Genomic DNA, 22,831 nt, shown 5'->3' with positions numbered 1-22,831 from the left:
TGACACAGAACTTTGCCCATAAGGACTCAGAACTCTTATTCAAAGCATGTCAGCTTATCATTCAATTCTTGATTAATACAGCCCACCGTGGCAAGAAGTTCTATATAGATTTCTCTTAAGTGCAATACCTTGAACGGTATACTATGGGACATAAAACCTTTCCTTTCTTGGGGGTTTGTCTTCAAAACCCAGTGAACCACCAGCAGAACAGGCACTGAGCTGCTTGTGAAGCTCAACTCTGCCTTAGAGACCAGTCTTCATGTCCAAGCACAAAACCTAGGCCTCCTTAATGACAGCCACAGGAAGAATTCCCTACCAAGAGGTGACACACTGGAGCAAACAGCATTTTTACCAAGGGGACATTCATAGTTTCTACTGTTGGCAGTCACCAAAAATACTTTTTCTGAGAACTTCATTTTCCTGCGAGCTTTTTGGTGCTCATGCTCCTTTATTCCACGGTAAGATTACAGGCAAATGACATTAATCACCACTTCCAGGTAAGAAGAAATGATCTCCTCCAGTGCCTTGAAGATGCAGAGTTAGGAACAGCTTCACCTAATCCTTTCCCTATAGAAGCAGAAGAGCCTTGGGGCTAGGCTTCGAGATGGATTTACAGATACCTTTATACCACACCATATACTGCTCAAAACATCACAACAGACGATGTTATCAGTGCATCCACTTGGCAATTCCAAAGAATCCTTTATCCTCGTGATCATTATTAGGCCTCAAGTCTGCAACAAATTAGATGCAGGTTACTAAATACCACATAGGTAATACATGTTCCAGACTGGGGGAAGCAATAAACACATTTTCCTTCAAGCTACAGCAGGGGAGACACCAGCAAACAGCAAGTTCTCACAGCTACTCCTCATAGCTCAGAGCAAAGTCCTAGATTGATGCTTAAAACCTGCTGGAGCAGGCTCCTCTTCTTTGGTGCCCTGCACTTCGGAGGGGTGGACACTGTGTAATGAAATAACCCTAACTCCACATGGTTTGAAGGAGCACGAGGTCGAAAGCAAGCAGATGTCATTGTTGTGTCTGCTAGCTGTGTATGGGAGAGTCGATGTTCAATTCATCAAGTCTGCACTGGTGAAAAGCGGAGCAGGAAAACATCCCCTCCATGGAGAGCCACATCTGGCCCCTGGATGCTGCTTTCACTGCCCAGGTACACACCTCTCTGCCCAGCTAAAAAGGGCAGAATTGCTCCTGCCTGGAGTAAGCAATCAGTGCATCAGTCCTAAGGACTCATTCTGGGCAAGAGTCGCTACTCTGCTTCACAGAGGAGTATACACCGAGGTGTAGACATGGTCTTCTGGCAGTCCCCACTGCTGTGCTGGAAACCCGAGTCTTTCTTGAGCCCATTTTTATCTTCAGCAACCACTGGTAACACAAGACCTGAATTCTACAATCACTTTTTGTCCTTAAGAATGGTCAGGGCAGGTTTACTTATTTACAGAACAGTCTGGCTACCTTGAAAAACCTGTTTTCCAAACTATTTCATGGATGCCATTGAACTGGTTTGGGGCATCCAGCCTAAAGCACACCCAATTTATACCTCGCTAGGTCTTCAAACTGCAAGACATATCAAGAGCAAAACCTATTTTCCACTCATGTTATTAAAACCAAACCCCCCAGGTTGCTCCAGGCATCAAGGAACCAAACTCCGAGGCTACTTTCCTTTACCTGTCGAGCAGGAAGAGCACATCAGATCACAGGACTTCGTTAGGCCACGCATGCATAAACCTGAACATCAGATTACCTTACATTGAAAACGCTGTGTTGGTAATTCCAGTCTTGAAGCTGTCACAGGGAGAACTCGGATAACAGTAACAGCATTGTCAGCTTTTCTTAATAAAGCAAAACACTCGTTTAGTAACTGACTTTCTACCCAAAATGGACAAAAATCTGAATGTGGATGGTGCACCCATCAGACTGCACAGCAAGATAAAGCAACGTATATCCTGACTTACAATGAAGGGAGAGAAATGTTGTCTGAGGGCTCTTACAAGCAACCAGGCCTGCACAGCTAACACTACACTGCCCACAGCATGAGACATCAGGGCCCTCTACTCTAAGATACAGACTGCTGTCACTTCAGTGAGGAGCAACATGAAGTCCAGCTAGTGCAAGTACTCCGAGTACCTACAAGCCAGCTCTGCCTGGTTATGATGCTTGCAGGATGAGCTGAAAGGGCAACATCTCTGTTTGTTCACCTTGTTCCATCGCTGGAGCCTTCTGCTGCTGGATGGAAGGAGCCCAAATTGCCACTGCAGTCGATGCTTCCAAAGAGGAGCCGAGACCACCGGTGATCGTCGTGTGCTCCCGGATGGAGCGCGAAGGCAGCAGCAGAGCTCACTGTGTTCCCGTGCTTCTGCCAACTGCTCTTAACCACAAGTCACAAGAGTTCATGTGGTAGCACCCTCTGACTCCAAACAGCTCTCCTCCTGTTCCCTGCAGAACCTGAACTGTCTCCAGCCACGCACTTCCTGCGCTCCCAAGCTCCTCAGTTTCCAAGGCTCATTTTTCTGCATGAAGGTGCTTGGTTAATGCTCCCCTCGTCTTGTTTTTCACCACACGATGTATTTCTGGCTCCCAGAACAAAACTCAATGATCCTTAATGCCTCTCCTACTGCTTCATAAAACATTCCGATACCCAAAGAGAACTTTGCTTGTATCAAAAAGGGAAGAAACACGTTTAATCTTGAACACAACCAGTAACTACCCACAGCATCGCCAGGGCTTATCGTGGCTAAAGACAAAGAGAATACTATTAATATTGCACATTTCAAAGGCCAGACTTCAACTAAGGCAAGCACAAGGCACCAAAACCATCCCTATCCTTGCAGCAAGCTATTTATAACAATAATTACCCCTTCCAGTCTGAGCTTTGCTCCACTTTGTACCTTTAACACAAATGAACATAGTGTTAAACGCAAGTAGGAATTCCTGACTGCCCCTTCATAGCACTCCATAGACTTGAGAGGTTGAAGGTGATACTGGTTCCATTTCCCCAAAACAACGAAAGGAACAGCAACTCGCTCAGTGTAAACCCCACAACCTTACTTAGAGCAGCATTTTACTCTCACACATAACAAGACAGGGGAAAGAAAGAGAAGGAAATGGGGAAAAACAACGAAGAAGAGTCAACAGGTCAAAGCTGCATGAATTTCTATGGAAAGACATAAAACCAACGTGCTAGAAGGGAGAGAAAGGATAAATCACATCCCTGTGTCCAAAAGATGAGGCAGAGCCATTGTGCTAACACAGCAAACAGGAGAGGAAAGTACCAAAGTGACTCTTAAGGCATCTGCTCAACCGAGGGAAGCCCTGTTGGGGTTCAAGCAGGCTGGTGTGAGCTGGGGCAGAACCCCACAGCGGACATTTCCACACCGTGTTTACCTGCCTGCCTCACAACCTACCCCGAGTAAACCCGAACTGATGCACGAGCGTCCACAGCACAAGTTTTAACGCCTAAAAACCATCACCAGGCACAACCCTTTCCACCTAGAAGCGGCCGTTACAATACAACCAGATTCGGAAGGGCTACCGGTGAAACCCACGTCCCTTTTCCATGCCGTGCATATCAGTGACGTTCACCGGGGCTCGGGCTCCTGTGTCACTTGGCTGCTTTGAGAACCAGAAGCCATCCCCAGCACGGCCGAACCAGACCCACAGCCACCACCGAGCAAGGCTCCCGCAACCGAGGGAACAGCGTGTTTCCAGCGCTGCCTTTTGTATGCCCCGGCCTCAACCGCACACGATTTGGGGACAATTGGCCCTTTTTGAGTTATTCTCCCGCTGCAAGACGCCTCCCCCGGGGGAAACGTACGCGGCCGGTGCACAACACGATGACATTCCCAGATAACGGCGCCGCGGGCCCTTATCGCTATAACCGAGGCAACGCAGACGCGGCCGGCGTCCTCCTTCCGCCGGGGCTGCCCCCGGAGCCGCGGCTCGCTGCGGCTGCGGCCACGGCCCCGCAGGGACAGGCACCGGGAGCCGCCCCCCTCCAGGCCGCGCCGCCCGGCCCTTACCGCACATGGTGCGCTCCGTTCCGCGGCCGCGCCGGCTCTGCGCGCCGGGCCCCCACCGCCCTCCGCGGAGGGGTCCAGGGCGCAGGCCCGCAGCCCGGCCCGCCATTGGGCATCGCTGCCCGCCCCGCCCCGGCCCCGGCCCGGCCCCCGGGACGTGGCAGCCGGACCTGCGGCCCCGTACGGGCGGAGGGAGGCAGCGCTGGACGGGCGCTGTCCCCCGTTAACACCGCCCAGGAGCGGTACCGACCGCGGTTACCCCCAACCCTTTCCCCAGCGCCAAAGGGCTCGGCTGGGCAGCAGCCATTGGGCTCCTGTACCCCAAACCCCCGTGGGCTGTCGAATCAGTTTCTACTCCAACCGTGCTATAGCAGCAGGGACCCGGAAAATGAACCATGAAGATGAGTCTGCAAAGCAAACGGGGATGGGCGTGATTGACAAAGGAGAGGCTCACCGGCTTGGTTGTGCTATGTGCAATTGCTACGGTCAAATAGTGCTGGGAAAACTAGCTGAAAGCCTAAGGCTACAAAAGAGGGCAATCCCTTCAGAAAAATGCTGTTTGCTCAAATTTGACTTAAGAAAAACGTTGTTGACTTTGTCTTAAGAAAAAAGCCATTCACTTATCTTGATGCTATAAAAGTCAATAGATAACTAAGGGCAGGAACTGAGAGCCTTGTGGCAGAGGAAACTGGTTTCCCAGATGAGAGGGAAACTACTAATCCACAGAAAGGGGATCACCAGAAATACACACAACATTGTCTGGCACAGAAATACCTCTCCCTCTGCACTGGCTGCTGTTCCAGTTCTCTTTGTTACCCATCTACCAGGCACACCCAAGGCTCCTGCTGGTTCATTCCTGTATGAGGGTTTCTTTGCAGCAGTCCCTGTTCATCGCTTCTTACCACGACGAGAACATCTACCTAAAATAAACTGCAGCATTATCATAAGGCAAATGGAAAGGTTCTGACCCTACTTCTAAACAAGGGGCGCCCAGACCTGAGGGAGCACGGACAGACTCCCAAATCACACAGTTCACATCAGCAAACACCAAACCTCAAGGGTTAAACCTATGCCATACTTGATGCTATAGAAAGGATCGCCTCAAACTGAGCCTCACCCATCCACACGCACTGATCTGGTGCGGATGCCATAGCTAGAAGCTCACACACACAGATATTTAGCTCCTTGTGTTTACTCTGGAAGTGTCCATTGCGTATTTTTTCCCCTATAAAAAGCCAGTATTTATCCCCTACATAATGTGCTACTTCATTCTGAAGGTCTGCTGCACACACAATACATGGTTTTACTACTGCATGTAGTTCACGCAGATGTAGATGTGACACTTGCTACCCGATGGAGAATGGTGAAAACAATTCTCTCTCACATGTCAGCCTTTTAAAATGAACAAAAGGGGAAAAGGAGTCATGGTTGGGGAAGAAAAATAAACACCCATTTCCTTCAATATAACTCATATAAATAGAATTTCTGGCTGAACTCCTGCATTTTAGACAGATTGTAAACGATCACCTCAGACAAGTATGTTTTGTGACCCCTGATACACCACACTGTGCAGATTAACATCAAGGAACATGAGCAATTCCCAGGTTGGAAGTACCTGTTCCAAAGCTGCTGTCAGCGAAAGCTGGGGGGCTGTGAGTGCTTCACGCCATGTCCTGTAGCATCACCACAAGTCTGCCTTACAGACACACAGGCTAAATCCTCCCTCCTGAGAGCACGGAATGAGTCACTTCCTGACAAAAAGCACATGTCCACCTGCAAACAGTTTCAAGATGATGAGTTTAGACAGCTGTCATCATCTCTTCCTGTAAGAGAGAGTGCTAGAACATCGCTCCGGAGACAGGAGTGGATCTGGTCTGTCCCACGAGTGAAAAACAAACAGGCTGAATGGCTGACTGTAGTCTTGCACTTATCTAAGCCACAGCAAAAATACCAACGTACTTTTTCTTCCCCCCTTTAAAACCCACCAGAGTAATTCCAGGCAGTCATTACTATTTTAAATGTTCTGACTAACTGCATTTTATAGAACTTCCCCCTGCTGACCTGAGTGTTAAAGCACAGCTAAAAAGCCCTTTCTGTCTTAGGGCTGCAAGAACATCATGTTATATGCCCGTCCGCAGACACCTAAGCTAAACCACTGCACAGTCGTTCCAATGTTCCCCTGTTTGCCTTGGTGTCTGTGAATGGGGAAGGCTTTTTGGGTGAGCAGAGGCATGACACCTCTCCCTAGCAGGGATTGTTTCCATGACTAAGCTATTCCAGAGCTGAGGAGGTTGACACAGAAACTCCTCTTGATTCAGGATGATTCATACTGTGCTACTGCAGTATGAGAGTTCATGGTTTGCAGCATTAGAGCATGGTTAACATGCTGTAAATACAGTTGGGTTTTGGTTTGTTCCCCAGGTGAGAATTGGGACTTAAGCCCCCCCCCCCCCCCCGCTTTCATTTACCCAGACTTAGAGCATTTCCCCATTGCTTTATGCTGCAGAAATACAACTGCTGCCCTGAAGAGCTCACTTTAGATGACAGAACAAAGAGGATGAGATGTGAGCATTACGTGCTTTTCTCTCCACAACAGAGCTTGAGAGCACACAGCATACATGCTGGACATGGAAGCTCTTCAGTCTCAAGATCACAAGATGCTTAATCTGCAGCCTCATTACACACAGGCTTAATCTGGTCCTTTCTGTACAACTCAAAACCCCATTAAAAACAAGACTGGAAATACGACGACAGTGGCAGAACTGGATCCTTACTGTACCTGGAGGAGATTAGTACTGCTTAATTACAGAATACAGACCACATCTTTAAGAGAAACATTTTATTTAACACACAAACCAGCTACTTTGCTGTTAAGTTTTGGCTTTGATAATGCATTAAATCGACAAATTAGGCCTCAAAAGCTCTATTTTTGAGAAACCAGAAACATTACTCGCTTTTCTATGATTTGCTGACAAAGAAGAACATGGCAATAACGTTTGCACAAGCTCTCTTTTGAGTAGTCTGAGCCTGCCTAGAGGGGAATTGTGTCATCTATATGCTTGCAGGATGAGGCACTGTGTTACTTCGTAACAGGGTAAAGAAAACACAGTGATTTCAAACCCCTTTTTAAATCATGAGTGGGTCATTTCAACGACAGTAGGTTATCACTCCCCATGAAAACTGCAGAAATATTTTGCTGAAGTATTTATTTTCAAGTTTTGAACCAGTAATATGAAGTTTATGGTTAGATACAAGGAAGAAGTTCTTCCCTGTGAGGGTGGTGAGGCCCTGGCACAGGGCACCCAGAGAAGCTGTGGCTGCCCCATCCCTGGCAGTGTTCAAGGCCAGGTTGGACAGGGCTTGGAGCAACCTGCTCTAGTGGAAGGTGTCCCTGCCTGTCGCAGAGGGTTGGGACCAGATGATCTTTAGGTTCCTTCCAACCTGAACCATTCCATGGTTCTATGAAGTTTATGGCTAGCATAAGCTGATCTGCACACTACAGAGAAGTTTCTTCACCGACAAACCAACCCCGATTAGGGACTCAGTGGAATTAGACTGGCAAGGAGTGAAAGAGGGGGACATCCTGGGAGCTTGCACACAAGGAATATGACTGTAACCAGAAGCCATATAACAAATGCAAACTCAGCTCGACTGCAGCAGCAGAGAGAAGAAGTAGTACTTCCATAGCAAAGCCAGCTGGTAAAGCCAGGCACCAGGAAGAAATTAAGTCCTACACATTCAAGTAAACAGAGGTATTTGCAAAGCCCGATTTACGTATTTTCCATTGCAGAACAATAAATACTTCCTATCCCATAGTCTCCAAAAGCAGAACGTGTTTTGCTGTGCCACGTCTTCGCTTGCTCAGGCAGGGCAGCCAAGTTACACACATGCTGCACTCTCTGGCACTGCAAAAGGAGCAAACAGGATATGGCATAGGTAAACACATTCATTTTCTTTGCTAGCCTACAAATGTAATTTGTGCCCTTAAGCACCACGCATTCATCTTGATGTTGGAGCATTATGTTAAGAAGCCATCTTTTGCAAGCCTAAACAGACCACTAATGGTGGCTGAACAGTTTTACTGCTAAATAAGCTAATTAGTCTCTCCACTTACTAAACCTGATAAGGATCTCAATCTTCTAACATTTACTTTAAAAGATACAATTTTTATAACAAAACACTCACATTTTGTCTGCCTGTTGCTATTTGCACAGGGGTAGCAAGTGAGTAGGTAACTTTCCACAAGTGATGGCAACATCACATCCTCTAGAACAAACAGTTGACGTTTTGGGTTATTTTTCACACACACAAAAATCCTATGAAAAGCTTTTTAACAAGACTGGTTCAAACGAACATTCCTGAATTCCCCAGTTACAGCGCAAGGGCAGACAGCCCTGGTGAGCCCCATAAGGAGGTCTGGGGGAATAAATATGTAATATTCCTATTGCACAAAAAAAGAAGAACAGGCAAGAAACTTTACTTTGGCCTCTCTTTCAGTCTTGATTTTTACATGAAAGAACATAGGAAAGACACATCATTTTTAAAGCCCATCATTTCTTGCTTAAGACATAGTACAAAGTAGAGCAAATGGTTTCTTTTTTGAACGCAGGTCATTTAATAACTTAGTGGACAAATTGCTTAAACTGATGATACGTTTTCACAGATGTAAGAGTGAAACAGAAGGCAAATTTGGCTGTTCCTCAGCACAAGGATAGTTTACGTACACCAAGAGGTAACTACTTATTTGGCCACAGAGAATGCCAGGTCAAGTAGAATTTGCTTCTTTCTCCACGTCATCATCGTCGTCAACAACCTGAAATCAGATCCAGAAGTAGTTTAGGTAAACAGCTTAAACTCTCAGTCCTGTCAGATTGCATAGAGAATTTATTACACTAAATCCTTGATGGACGCAAGGGGAACAGCAATTATTCTACCCCACTGAATGACAATGGTCACGTGAAGAGGGTAAGAAACACTTGCAATCAATAACATCAGAAGGAAACGTGGCTAAAGATTAATTCCAGAAGGAATGACGTAATAGGAGCTGGTGAAGTTATTCCAGAGGCCACCAGAACAATCATTACAGGGTATCAGATTTTTAATGAGAAAGCAAAAGACTCTGAGTCTTCCCTTATATGAAAGTACTTGTTCCTTACATCTAACCTGAACTCCCCCTGTTTCAGTTTGAACCCATCACCCCTTGTCCTATTAAGAGTCCCTCTCCAACATCCTTGTAGCCCCCTTCAGACACTGGAAGCTGCTCTGAGGTCTCCACGCAGCTTCTCTTCTCCAGGCTGAACAGCCCCAATGTTATCAGCCTGTCTTCCTATGGGAGGTGCTCCAGCCCCTGATCATCCTCATGGCCTCCTCTGGACTTGCTTCAGCAAGTCTCCAACACATGTTGGTGCTTGGAGCTGCACAGGACACTGCAGAGTTCTGTATCTTTAGCTAAGATACAGCTTCTGATGGGGAAAAACTGCATCTACAAATCCCCTACTTTTGCTTAAACGCTGGAAAGGGGCAAAGACCTTTTCCATTTGAAAGCACACAGCTATTACCTCTGACCAACCCACCTGTTCCACGCCTTCTACTTCAGGGATGTAGAACTGGAGCATGTTCTGTATCCCGTTCTTGAGGGTGATGATGGAACTGGGACAGCTGGTACACGAACCCTGCAACTTCAGCTGCACAATCCCATCCTCAAAGCCTTTATAAATAACATCACCACCATCTTCTTGCACTGTCGGCCTGGTGGAACACGATACTCAATTTAAAGCAAGCATAGATGAAGTATGTTTCCTTCCAGAAATCTTTAGTAAAGCTAAATTTAATACATACAAAGAACTACCAAGACATAGTAACTATAGCCCTTTTTCTCTAAAATCACCTGATTCAATGTCCAACAACTCATACTTTGCTGGACCCTCACTGCTGTTTTACCACAAGACATTAAGCAAAACATATTGGCAGCAACATACAAAGGAACCACTGAAATTCTAAGGGTGAGGGCAAGCACCTCAAAGCTGAGCTTGATTCAGGCTGCAAAGACATATGGGTTTGCCTTAAGGCCCTCCCCACACATAATGCTGATTGCCTCATTTATGTGCCAAATACAACAGGGGTGTGTCCTACCACACCATGTATGTGCATCTGTTACCTGAGCAGGGACAGTGATAAGAAGTCCTTAAGTGCTTCCATAAATAAATCCACCACTCCCTAGAGTTTACCCAGGACAGGAAAAAGCTCCAACTAGGAAAGCTTAATCCTGCTAGTAGGTGAAGAAACCAGCATCTGAGAATACATCCCAGTACCATTAGCATTCTGCAGCAAGGGCTCCTTTTGCAAGCCACAAATGCCCAGCACTGTAACTGTATCCCCACAGGAACATTTCTCCAGACCGAGCTAAAACCATCAGGTTACTCTAACAGAAGCTCTTTATGCTGCTTTTCAAAGTCACTCCTTGACAGCTACACTCCTAAGAGAATAATCTACACATCTACACATTTATTAACAACTCACCATAGAAATTATCTCAGTTCCAGAAAGCCAAAGACTAAAAATTCCATTTTTCTTACTTGAAATTAGGTTTTTTAAACACACCATAGGACCTTTCAGAGCTATATTCCCTCCATCCTGCACTTTCTGACAACTTCTTTGCACATATTATTGATCAACTAAATAATAAATGCTTTGTGTGTACCACTGGTGTACACATAGCTTCTGTAAACTATCCTGCTCTCGAATGAAGTAAGAGACATTACTGCTAATGCTCTTATCAACAGCTTCTTGGTCCATTGAGGGGACAGGGGGAAGGAAGTGAAAGAAAAAGGTGGGGAAAAACAGAAATTTGGGCACAAATTCTGTGACCATTATGAAAGAGGAAATCAAGGCCTAACATAGAATCATAGGATAGTTAGGGTTGGAAAGGACATACCTAAGGGAGCTTAACCAATCACATACCCAGCAGGAGCAGGGCCTCCTGAACGAGGCTTTATACAACAGTGTGAAGTATATATACGACAAAGCTTTATGTGATCGTATACTTGGGATACATGTTTCAACACTTAGTAAATACGTTTGGGAAAAGTGCTGCAGCTTATTCCTGCTTTTCTCCTCTCTCCTTGCAGGAGCATTAACCAATACCAGGTGTCAGCTGTGAGACAACCACGTTTTGACATCCACACCACTTTAAAATGCAGCAGAGTTAAACAAAAAGCCCAAGTTTGTCATAACTTCTGGAAAAATTAAACTGAATTCCACGATTTTGACCCACATACAACTTCCTGCCTCCTGTAATTTGCGAGCTGGGGAAGAAGTCACCAACAAGTATCAACATCAGAAACATCAGACATTTTCCGCTGCATCTAAAATGTCAAGTTGCTTATTCTTTTCAGTTCACTTTGGAAGGCAACTAATGAGCATAAAAACACCCTTCAGGTACACATCACGATCCACAGTTCCCCCTGAGACTTCATTAGTTACCACCAGTCTCTAAATTCAAGCCATGTTAAAACATCAACAAAACTGCAACAGAATGCAAGGACAAAAATCCATTGAAGCCCAGACAGTAATGGAAAACCACTTGTAAATTCTCCTTTAGAGTACTATACAAGAATATAAACTAGTTTGGAATACTCGGAAGGCAAGGACAAGTACAATTAAGACAGAGACTAATATAACAGTATACCCATAAAATACCCTAATAGCAAAGACTGTGTTTTTTCACTGTTTAAAACTAGCCAGGTTAACCCAATGGACCTGCCCAAATGCATTATGGAGGGTAAGGCTATACACTGTTCTAAAGTCACTGAGCAATAAGGACTCTGTTCTACACAGAGTCTGCTTAAACAGGGAAACTAGACAGAAAGCTTTCAACTAGAGGAAACATCACTCTCAGCTCTGGCCCGTTTTGCACTTTAACTGGATACTGGACCATGAAATCACACATACTCAGAGAAAAACACACTGTTCCCAAATAAATCCAATCCCCAAGACTAACTCACTCCATCTCGCAGTAATGTTCCCAGTTTACCTTATTCTTGTATCCAGCAGTTCTTTAATCATCAGTACAACTTCATCATCATCTTCTGATGCACCTTGGGAAAGGCAAAAAGTGCAAATCAGAACTTGGAGAGAATTCTGATGATTACTAACACTGTATATCCATAATGGCAGAATGGGAGAGCATAAAACCCATTACTGAGGTGACTGGAAGCAAAAGGTGTAAGTCTCAATTTAGAGCAGCTTCTTCTGCATTGTCCTTATTTACATCCCAGGCTTCCACCAACAAAAATCAGTATCAGTTCAGAGTTCTCAGCAGGTAAAGGCCTTAACAGACAACAGCAGTCCCACCTTTTAAAGGAAGTAACAACTAACATTCAGTAAGGATTAATGGATCAAGGCAGGGTCCTCAAAAGGTTTTAGCATCAAAAAAACAAAGCAGGAGAAGAATTATGACCATGTCTGGCTTTAGGAGTTCTGGATGCAACTTTGAGCTCAGTGTTAGTCTCACAGAAGCATTCTTAAGACAACTTTTCCAAATAAAATAAAGCCTATGTCAATACTGAAATTCAATCCAGACATAAGAGAGGAACTCAATAGCCATTAACCTTCCTTAAAACACTGGGAAAATTGTTTAAGCTGTTGAGTTGCAAATGAGAAAATAAATAGCAAAATACTGCCCCTGAGCTAAATATTAAGTTAGTTTCAGTTCCTCTCATTACGGTTTGGAAAAGACTTCTTACAATTTCTTGTTCATTTGAGATCATAAACCTACCATTAAGCTTGGGCACTCTTTTTGATTTAAGGAGGGAAATAAAACCCTTTGCAGGTGCCCATACAAGAAAGGTCTGCCACAAAACCCCACAGCTTTCTAAAGCCTCAAAAGTATTTCACACACAGGAAGTGTATGAGGAACAAGCAGGGGCTCTTCTGGATGTCACATAAACTAAACCCAATGCCAGATACTGCCCTCTTCCTGAGGAGTTTGATTTACCTGTATCTGCCCTAGGTGCCTCGTCAGTGACTACAGGTAAGCCAGAGGCAAAGAAATCCATTATAGTTGCATAAATATCTGGTTTGAGTAAGTTCCAGTCCAGGTCTTCGCTATCCTGTGAGAATCAGGTGAAGAAAGAAAGAAAGAGTAAAACCAGCCTCCTAATACTAAATTAGGCAGAGATTCTTCTTATGTTAAAGATATCATAATGGGCTCTCACATTCAATGCATGGATTTGATTTCATAGTTTTGTCAGGTCCAGGTACAGCTTTGCCAACAAAGTTCAGTAAGACTCAACTTATAATGGTCAATAGAAAGGTTTCCCTGTTTGCAAGCCAAGTGCTATTAAAGCATTAGCTAAAGAGGTGAAAGTCGCCTAAATACATTATTTAACACATATTTTTACCCAACCATTTCAGAGACTTGAGATTGTTCGGTCCCATTTCGAGCCAAATTATCATTCCCTGACTTAGCCTGTGCCCTTCACACAGTGACAGGGTACCTGCAGGGTTACTACCACCACCTTCTCTCTGTTGCCATGAGCTCCACACCTTGGGTAAACACAGTGAGCACTGAATCCATCCCCCTCACACAGCCATTCACTTGGAAGCCTTCTGGAGGTCATCCAGTCCCAATTCCGGTCTGACACAGAGCCAGCTTCCAAGCTACCATGTTGCACAGAGCCTCGTGCTGACCATTTCCAAGATCAAGGAAACCTAATCCAGTGCTCATACACACCTTATCATGTTTATTGCTTTTATACTAAAGGCAATTCCCTTTATGCTGCTTGTGAACATTGCCTCTGATGCTTTCATGACACACACCCAAGAGTCTGACTGGATCTTCCCTATGGCCATTTATTAAGACAGCTGGATCTCAGCTCATCTTTCAGCACATTTGAATCTCTGCTCTGCTTACCTTGGTGATTGTGATGAAGTCTGGTCCGAAGAAAACACTTTTAACTCCTTCAATTTTGAATAACTGTCTGTTAAGAAAACAAAAACCCAAACCAACACACATTTCAGGCATACTCCTGAAGATTTATTTAATCTGTCAGACAAAAAAACATTCTAGAATATACCTCTAGACAAAAATAAGCACTAAAACCAGAGCCATTAGGAGAAACAGTTACTTCACCTACAGCTTAGTAAAAGCCAGTGAATCCTGCTGTGAACCAGTGTATGGAGTAAGACTGAACACATCTCTTACAGGATCTGTGTTACAGATGTGTTACACGATCTCTCTACAGTTCTTTGAAGGCAAAATCATATTCTGTATAAAAAGCTGTTTGTTCAGCATCAAACCCTGTAGGTACCTATTGTTTCAGAGAGGACTAGTGCAAACATAAGGAATGGTCCTGAGATTAACGTTATTCAAAGTAACTGAGCTCAAAAAAAGCTCCCTTCAATTCTGTTGCCAATTAAGTAAAAGGATTAGTGCCAAGCAGTCCGCAAGGCTTTAACACCCAACTCACTTTGTGAGCAATCTTCAACAGTTTTAGTCATTCAGTTAGTAAAGGCTTAAGATTCATATTCAATTGCTTGAGAGGGCCCCATACAACATCCAACAACCAGGTGGTAAATTAGCACACAGCCAAAGCAACACAACAGCTTAGATGGGAGGCAAGACCAGATGTTTGACAATGAAGTGCAAAAAGCAGAATGAGAATGCAAGAGCCAATTTCCACAAATGGTTAAATAAACCCCAACAAATTCATCCACAAAATAAAGAAATCATGCTACTCCTGAAAAGGCTTTTTTGTAATTGTGTGTGTGTGAAATCTCCTGTGAAACATCAAAAATGCAATGAAGGAACTGGAAGTCTCATCACAAAGGTATGTGCAACGAAAAGAGATTTCACAATAGCCATCTGAAAGCATTTCTACACACGAAACAGTTATCCGTGTTCTGGGCTTTTACATCACTAAATCAACTGCATTTTAAAGTTACTCAAACAATGACATTATGCAAGTGCACCAAATCACCCTGGATCAACCAAAATGATACTCCCCCCTTCATCCCCTTCAGGAAGCTTTTAATACTTCTTTGGAAAATGAATATTCCCTATTAAAATAAATTAGTATTCCATTTACAAAAACACATAATCTGGGGTTTAAGGCTATAGACAGTTTTTTCTCCATTAACCTGTATGATACACATAACCAAGCTGGTTTGCCAGGGTACACATTGTACCACATACATCCTCTTTAATGAAAATGTCTATTTGCAGGTGTATGACAACAAAAAGCTCCTTTCTGACAGTTGATTGCACTCTGCAGCCTGATGCACTTTGGCATTATCACACCCTACAGCTTCAGCATCCCATCAACACGTTGTGATGTCCTCACAACCCTTTCAACGTTGTATTTCTTTAATTAGCAGAGCTTCGCTCATAAAAATCCTGTTTGCACAAACAACTCTACAAGAGTTGGAAACATCAGAGCTGCACGTTTGATAACTCTACAGTGTCTGGAGAGTATCATGTGAAACAGCTTCTACTTTTGCATGTAATTCTTCCAGCGTATAAAGATGACTTAAACTGGGATCTCCAGAGGTAACCTAAGGCAGCATCTCTGGGTTTCGGGCTCAAACTGAAGCCCTTCCACCCATATAACAGATAAAGGCTCTTTTCAGAGGCAAATGTGAAAGCAATGATGCAAAAGGGATGATTCCAAGTATTTCCAGAGAGACTTGTGAGAGTCTGTTTCCCAACTGTGAGAAGTTGTGTGATTTCCAAGTAACTACTTGAATTAAGAGTGTTCTGATGGGAATGATTTTGTGAACTCAGGGCCAGAGGTCTCACTGTTCAAGAATGCTGCTTTATGATACCACTCAATCCAGTTACATGAACTAGAGCATGATGATACAGAAATGGGGAGTACAGACACGGAGAAGGGCTCCTTTAGTAACAATAATCCTCACAGCTTTAATTTTACGCACAAGCAAGGCAGCATTAAAAACTGAAATCCAACCAACAAGCTGCTCCTGAGTATAAGGAGCAGAATGTGCTTAAAAACATCAGTTGTCACCATGCAGCCCATGGTGATCCCCACCCCCATTTAATAATACCTTGCTAAAGGTGAGCAAAATGCTGCAGCTGGATTGGAAAACTCCATAGTCCTCGACTCCAGCACTTCCTTCCCAGGAATGAACTTCAAACTGTTTGGATTCGGTGTGTCCTGAGTTTGAATAAACATCCCTCTTACTGGAAATTAAAGCAAACAAACAAAACAAAAAACAGAAAGAAGAAAAACAGTGTAATCAAACCTAAGCAGCTTAAATGAAGTCAAGGATCCTGATTCTTCAGCAAGCCAAGCTGAGGGCAACAGCCTTGCTGTAGCAAACAGCAGCAGTGATAGTTTAAAGCACGATGCAGTGGGTTCCACACAAGCTTTCAGACACAAAGACTGACTAACACAGGAACTGTCTCATGGCAAACTAGATGATAAATTGAAGCTTGTCTTTGCTCCTTTTGCTAGCTTTTTGTTTACTAAAAGCCATCCTACTGCAACAGCAGGAGGCCAGTCCCATCCTCCCTTTCTGCTGAAGGCCAAGACACGCAACCTTCACATCTGTTGTGTTCAGGTTTCTTAATTTTATGATGCTCAAATGCTGATCAGTCCCTCTTCCAGCATTATCATTTCCTCTTGAAAGCACAGGCAGTTTTATAAACCCTCTCTTGAATATACACATGATGTATGGGGTTTGGGCTTCATCTCATTTTTCAGCGCTATATAGAAGAAAACCAAGTGCAGCAACAGTTACAGCGAACCACCTCTGCCTATACTTTCCACAGTGAAAAACTACTCTAAGCGATCACTTATCCTCCAGAAACTGAACTGACTAAACAACTCAACATAAAATTACTTACAATTCACTGGCAAAGATGTTTAAAAGATACATTTTCACTGACGTTCCTTTTGTGGAGGGGGTCTGCCTTTCAACAGCAGAATGTAAATAACCTGGTCTTGACTGAAAGTTAATACTCTGCATTTAATGGTCTACATTTAATAGTGTATTTTCCTGCAGACATGTCCACTCAGCATATTCCTAATGTCCCACTGAAGCTGAACACCAGTTAGGGACAGTCTCTTCTAATTCTTTCTAGCTCTCCTCCTTCCTAACTCTCCCTGCACATCAAAGAACACAATGATACACAAACATTCAGGGAATAAAAATGCATTTTAAGCCAAAAAATCTCTAGGAACTAATATTTATAAACAAACACTAGTTGAGAAACAAACTCACAGAACTCAAAAACCATGCAACAGGGATTTAGAGCAGCAAAGAGAGCTGACATTTTCATTTCTGCAAGTGCCATTTTGCTCATGACTCTTTAGTATTAGATGACAAATGACACTACTTATAGATTGCCAAATTGTTACTATATGTGTCTGTGATGGTAACAACCCATTTGACTTCAACATGAACAATGGCAAAGCACACACACACATTTTCTAGCACAGATGTTCTTAGTTTTAACATGGAAAGAATAATCCCAATGGAGCAAGCAACCAGTCAGCTCTATCCCCAGGGATGGAAGAACTACTTATCTTCCAAACCCAGCTGGCATCCAAAATCACATCCAGGGTAACAGTATAGTTTACAAATGATCAACGATGGGGGGATGTGGATGGTGTAAACTGAGTACAGTGCTCAGTTTTTGAAAGCAATGGGTCACATTATTCATCTACCATCTCTAACACCCTGAAACACAAATGGCTGCTAAAAGCTATCTGGGGGGGACACCTCTGTATTTAGAATTGACTTCTGCAGTTGAGGATCTGCCTTCCTAAGACCAGGTTTTTCAATCATGAATCAACCTGGAATCAACCTCTTTGCACAGCTGTGAAAATAACTCATTTGGAATTTATTATTGCATACTTGAGTAACTGTCTGCATTTACATCAAACATCTACAGTGCTTCTTTCAACCCTCTGTGGAACACTTAGTATATGCCCATGCATACACCTAGGGCATCAGCCTAGCATCAGCTCTAGGTAAGAGGAAGATACCAAACAGAGGCCACTGCTAGGATACTTGCAGAAGCAGGTAAAATACTACATCTACTTGTCAGAGTCTGCCTCTTGAGTAAAACTGCAAGAGGAAAAATGGTGCTGGAGCTGATAAGACAGGAGTGGTCTGCAATCAAAATTAAAGAGAACCTTCTGCCTGAGCAGACTCATTTAAATTAGATTTCCACTTGTGACTAATGCCATGCAACAGCACCTGCAGAACGTGTTTCACACTCTACTGCAGCATTAGAGATCGGTTGCTAAATCCCTCAGGCAGGTGCAAACCCAGTGTTATTCTGCACTGCAAATTTCAGACTATTGTTAATTTTTCTGAGCATCAGAGCCTATCCCCAAAACAGCAGGAACAGCAAAGTCAATCTGAAACACTGCTTTTTCAGGGTAATACCAGGATGCAGACAATTTCAGTGAAGCATGCCTAGACAGGGGGAAATTAAAACAAGAAAGTATTGCAGGTTTAGGAATGGAAAGCTTTGCCCCCATCCTTGCCAGGTTCTAGCTGGACAGCTAGCAGTTTTATCTGGCAGAGCTCAGGAGCTGGACAGAAGGCAACACAAAGTCTTTCGCAACAGATACATTTACACTCAGAAATTAAATTAAGAAGGGCAGCAAAGCCCAAATAATATTTTGCACTAACAAAGCCCCTCGTAAGCCTTGGCAGCTGAATGACATAGAACAAACATGCACAATCCAGCACAAAGCAAGACATCCAAACCTCTCCAAGATCCAAATGCACTAAAACTGCATTAAAAACCACGTAGGGAATGTGACACCACTCGGCTTTCAGAAGGAATAACAAACTGTCATTACTGCCACAAGACACAAAGCCACAGTACATTCATCTCTTCATTTTTAACTAGTATTTACCTGCATTATGCCACACTGCAGGTGGAAGAAATGGTTTCTTTTGCACAAGCTGGTGGAAACACTGCTGAGGTGTCAAATTATGATCTTTCACCATCATCCGACAGAACCTAGAGAAAAGGAAGTTTACTAACAATTCCCAAATTGCACTACCCCACAGACAGAGCGTTTCGCATGCTTCTGCAGCCCCAGAAGTGAGCAGGATGCTCACCAGCCTTAAACCTCTTGGGTAACGTAGCAGGTTGGATCACAGACACACAGCTCCCAAGTTTTAGCCACCTAAAACATTAATCTAGACTCCTTCAATCACTAAAGGCAGGCAAATCACCTTACTTACTTGTGACAGAAGAGGATAAATCACCCTAAAGAAACCTTTGGTTCTTCTTGACAGTAGCCAGTGCCTAGAAACCTAGTTTGGACTAAATACCTGATTTTCAGAAGATTATAGACAGCTGAGATGAATCCAGCCTCAAGCACCTGAGGCTAAATCAAGGCCAGAATTTAATCCTATACTCTGTGGGTTTAGCTCATCAAAGATAAGGGTCTCCTATGGGACTCTCGGAAGCTACAAGACAAGCTAAAAAGTTAATGCAATCGTTACCCTTACACTAACACTTGCCATACGAAAAACACAGGACACTTGGATAAGAGATAAAACCCCTCTTAGCGACTCATACCAAGGCATACCTCACCCCTGTCCACCTCTATGTACTTCCTCCCTTGGAGGAATAAAGAAATTCAGTACATTCCTGTACAAGTATTGCTCTAGAATTAAACCAGACCAGTTAAAAAGAAGCCCTGCTCCACGCTGGCCATTAGCAGCCAAAACAGGAGTGGCGTCATCTGCTCAGATGGGGTTAAAAGGGGGAAGAGCAGGGAGGAAAAAAACTGTAAAAGGAAGGTGGAGTGATGGAGTAACAGGCCTGACTTTCAGAGTTAAGGTATTTCATAGCTAAGTGACAATCAGAAAATGGAACAAAATCCACCTTGTTTCACAGATACCACATACTGGAGACTCATCACTTCTGGTTTCTCTCCTCCTTTTGGGATACAGGGGAGGGAAAGCAGGTAAACTAAATACATTACAGTAACGGGGGCTGGCAAGAGAGGCAGCGATTCTCTCAGGGGGTCATAAATTGGAGCACAAGCACAATGCCAGGCCCAGATTCCTCAAACATGGGAACAGGAGGAAAACTCTCTGCCAGGAATGCACCTCCTTACTGTGAGTGAAGGAACATGAACCCGGAAGGGGTCTGAATCATGTTATTTGCTTACTTTTGTGGTCCTGACAGCAGGTAGAGAGGCCACAATGGGATGGGAGGAAGGGCCTCCACGTTCTCCTTTCTCCCTTAGGTTTGGAGAATAAAGATGAGGCCATTTTACACCAGATGTGCCCACAACCACACTGCCCTTTGATTTTCCCCTTATTACAGTCTCTAGCACTTGTGGTGGGGGAATTTCCCTTTACTGCTTGGCCCTAAGGACACATACGTGGAGGGGGAGTCCACTGCCCCTCACTGCATGATCCTATGCACATATCGGGGCGAATCACTCCTTGTAGCACGGTCCTGAGCCCTGTGTGAGGAATTCCGCTTCATTACTCATACCTTTGTGCGTAGGAGACCAGCAGTCCCGCAGGGGAAGGCCCGCAGCACCTGCGTGGCGGGGGGGAATTAACCCCTCGCTGTTAAAATGGTATAGAGAGAAGAAACAGACTCTCACGCCCCGTCTGTAACGAGGGCAAGGGAGAAATAACTTCACCCTCGTCCGCCCTGCTGCGGCGCGGAAGGAACGCGGAAGAGCGAACGCGGCCTGCGAGGTCGCGGTGCCGCCCTCTGCGACGCGGCCGCCTCCAGCCGCGTGGGGAAAGGAGCGAGAGGAGACCCCTCGGGGGAATAAACCCGGGTTCCCTCCTCCGGGCCGGGGCAGCGCGGAGCCCCGCGGTCACCTACCGGGAGCCCAGCCCCGCAGCCGCCCCGAGCCACCGCGCGGCCGCCATCTTGGCTCTCCTCAGCGCCGTTCCCGCCCGGGCTGAGGCGCGGCGGCGGCCCCTGGCGGCGGCGGGCGGGAATGGGGCCTTGTCGTGCCCCTCTCCGGCTTCATGATCCAACAGAAATAAACAGGTTTTAGCCCTCAAACCACCACTTTTTCCTTCTTTTTCAATACTTTATATCCCTGCGGCGCATTCCAGAGCGATGAGGCCCCACTGTCCGCATTCCAGCTGCTGGCATCGCTTTAGCACCCTCTGGAAGCGGCAGGGTTACCACACACAGCGCTGAGCTGGGCTCACCGTGGTAACATACAAAAAGACCCTTTTTTCCCCTCCCCAAATCTCACAAACCGTCCAAAAACTGCGATTTCAGCCCAATAACCTCCCAGACACGGGGGTTTTGGGAAAACTAAAGGTGTGTTTGCTTTGATTAGGAGATATTTGAGGGAGAAGCTCTTGCAGTGCAGCCGCTGCCAGCGCTCAGGGCTGTTGCCCAAGAGGATGAAGGAGAACCAAGCAAGATGAAGAGACTCCCCCCTTACTATGATTAGTTTTGCCAATTTTGGACCAAAAAGTCCCTTAAATTAGGCCAGTCACAGCTTATTCTATTAAAATTAACTAATTTCATCCAAAAATGCAGCCGAGCTCTTTAAGCAACCTTCCAGTTGCAGTCATTCCTCGCTGGATTCGCTGTTCCTTGGCACGCCGCTGCGCTCACATCCAACACGTTTTTCCCTTGGCTTTGCCAAAACCTGTTCTTGGATCCCCCCTGTGTTCCCCCACAGCTCGGCACGGATCCCCTTTGGAATGAGCTCCGGCTGCACCTCCTCTGGGTGTGCAGGGAGGGCTCCATAGCTCGGGATTGAGCTCCATAGCACTGAGGCGGATGTGAAGGTTTCTCTGTGGTAAAGCGGGATATCCACTCCTAAAAGATCTTACGGCATTAGGATCAGTTTGACTTCCCAGCGGGTGGATAAAACACATTAAGTTTAATACCTTGGTGGGAAGAATTCCTTGTATCCAGGATAACTATCGTGCATGGGGAGGGGAGAAGGAACGCACAGAGGAGATGCACTGCAACCAGATACAGCTTTAATAGAACGCAATAGGTTTACAACTCCAACAGTTCTCCATAAGGACGACCAGGAACGCAGAGGATCACACCCGGAATGTGAACGTGACTCCATGGAATCCGCGAGCCACATCCGGGCACTTCCGAGGATTGCCTCGATAACAGCGCAGTGTGAACAGGACACGATGGCTTCTCACAGCGGGGACCATGGATGCTCCCAGCTCCATGAGGAAGCAAGGGGGTTTCTTGCACTGTAGCATGGAGTAGCTGCATCCTACATCAGAGCAAGCCCCTGCCCTCCTCCCCTCTGCGGTTAATCCTCTCTTTGGAGAGGAGGGATTGGGAATGGTGGAGCATCAATACCCCTCTAAAAGGGGAGTATTTATAGGGGTGGTTGAGGGTATTTACCCTCCCTACAATGGAAGCTATAGGCCATGGCTTGTCTTAGAAACACAGCTGGCCAGGTTTCAGGAATGTGTTTCGGAACTGGAACAAGATTTCATTGTCAAGATATAACTGCTGTAAATACGCTTTGGAGTCTTCGGGTGCATTGAAAGGCCTTGATTTAACAGCATGGGAATAAAAGAACCCAGCAAAAACCCCACAAGAATTCAATTCCCCAACGCAAGTCTTTGGTGGAAGCTGAGATCAAGGTAACCGGTTACCGCTTTGGAGTGATTGAGGGTTCAGCCATCAAACACATCTCGCTCAGCCTTGCTTTAAGCGCCGCTGAAGAGACGGCTGGCCCGGGTTTGCTGTTCCAAGCTCCGGGTCACCCGTGTGCTCCATGCATTACAGATTGAGCGTGCGCCGGCTCCAAAAGGCCTTCAGGTTGTGAACTTCA

The 22,831-nt window shown here is 45.1% G+C and overlaps 2 protein-coding genes across 12 annotated transcripts in view; both read right to left on the bottom strand.

Moving 5' to 3' along the window:
• The window catches only part of GFPT1 (glutamine--fructose-6-phosphate transaminase 1), a 36,635-nt gene extending 32,500 nt beyond the window's left edge, over positions 1-4,135 (bottom strand). For 2 of the 5 annotated variants that reach the window (XM_080634340.1, XM_080634344.1), the window contains exon 1: positions 2,217-2,446. In XM_080634340.1, coding sequence (XP_080490466.1) covers positions 2,217-2,226 — 10 coding nt within the window. In that variant the 5' untranslated portion in view covers positions 2,227-2,446. Of the gene's footprint in view, positions 1-2,216; positions 2,449-4,037 lie in introns of those variants that run through there. The other 3 variants (XM_080634341.1, XM_080634342.1, XM_080634343.1) reach the window with 3 other exon arrangements.
• A 2,733-nt stretch (positions 4,136-6,868) lies between these two features.
• On the bottom strand, positions 6,869-20,945 carry NFU1 (NFU1 iron-sulfur cluster scaffold). Of its 7 annotated transcripts, XR_013958523.1 has the most exons (10): positions 20,878-20,939; positions 18,929-19,035; positions 16,098-16,233; positions 13,948-14,014; positions 13,030-13,144; positions 12,067-12,130; positions 9,608-9,782; positions 8,759-8,847; positions 8,220-8,300; positions 6,870-7,939 (listed from the first exon to the last, which is right to left on the bottom strand). XR_013958523.1 is itself a non-coding variant. In XM_080634657.1 (9 exons), the coding sequence occupies exons 1-8, from the start codon at positions 20,922-20,924 to the stop codon at positions 8,800-8,802; spliced, it is 759 nt and encodes a 252-aa protein (XP_080490783.1). In that variant the 5' UTR covers positions 20,925-20,939; the 3' UTR covers positions 6,870-8,300; positions 8,759-8,799. The 7 variants fall into 7 exon arrangements, 5 of the variants coding, with proteins under 5 accessions (XP_080490782.1, XP_080490786.1, XP_080490783.1 ...); XR_013958522.1 differs by having other exon boundaries at positions 8,220-8,847; XM_080634657.1 differs by having other exon boundaries at positions 6,870-8,300.
• Between the last annotated feature and the right edge of the window lie 1,886 nt (positions 20,946-22,831).

The sequence above is a fragment of the Psittacula echo genome (assembly GCF_963264785.1).
Source record: "Psittacula echo genome assembly, chromosome: 25".
NCBI classification, from domain to species: Eukaryota; Metazoa; Chordata; class Aves; order Psittaciformes; family Psittacidae; genus Psittacula; species Psittacula echo.
The sequence above is the reverse complement of the archived record's forward strand: the minus strand, read 5'-3'. Positions and strand labels throughout refer to the sequence as shown.

Coding starts and splice junctions, on each gene's coding strand:
- NFU1 (XM_080634656.1), bottom strand. CDS start 20,924: ATGGCGGCCGCGCGGTGGCTCGGGGCGGCTGCGGGGCTGGGCTCCCG. Junction 16,234..18,928: donor TGCAGTGTGGCATAATGCAG/GTAAATACTAGT, acceptor TTTAATTTCCAG/TAAGAGGGATGTTTATTCAA. Junction 12,131..13,029: donor GGCACCTAGGGCAGATACAG/GTAAATCAAACT, acceptor GCCTTTCCCAAG/GTGCATCAGAAGATGATGAT.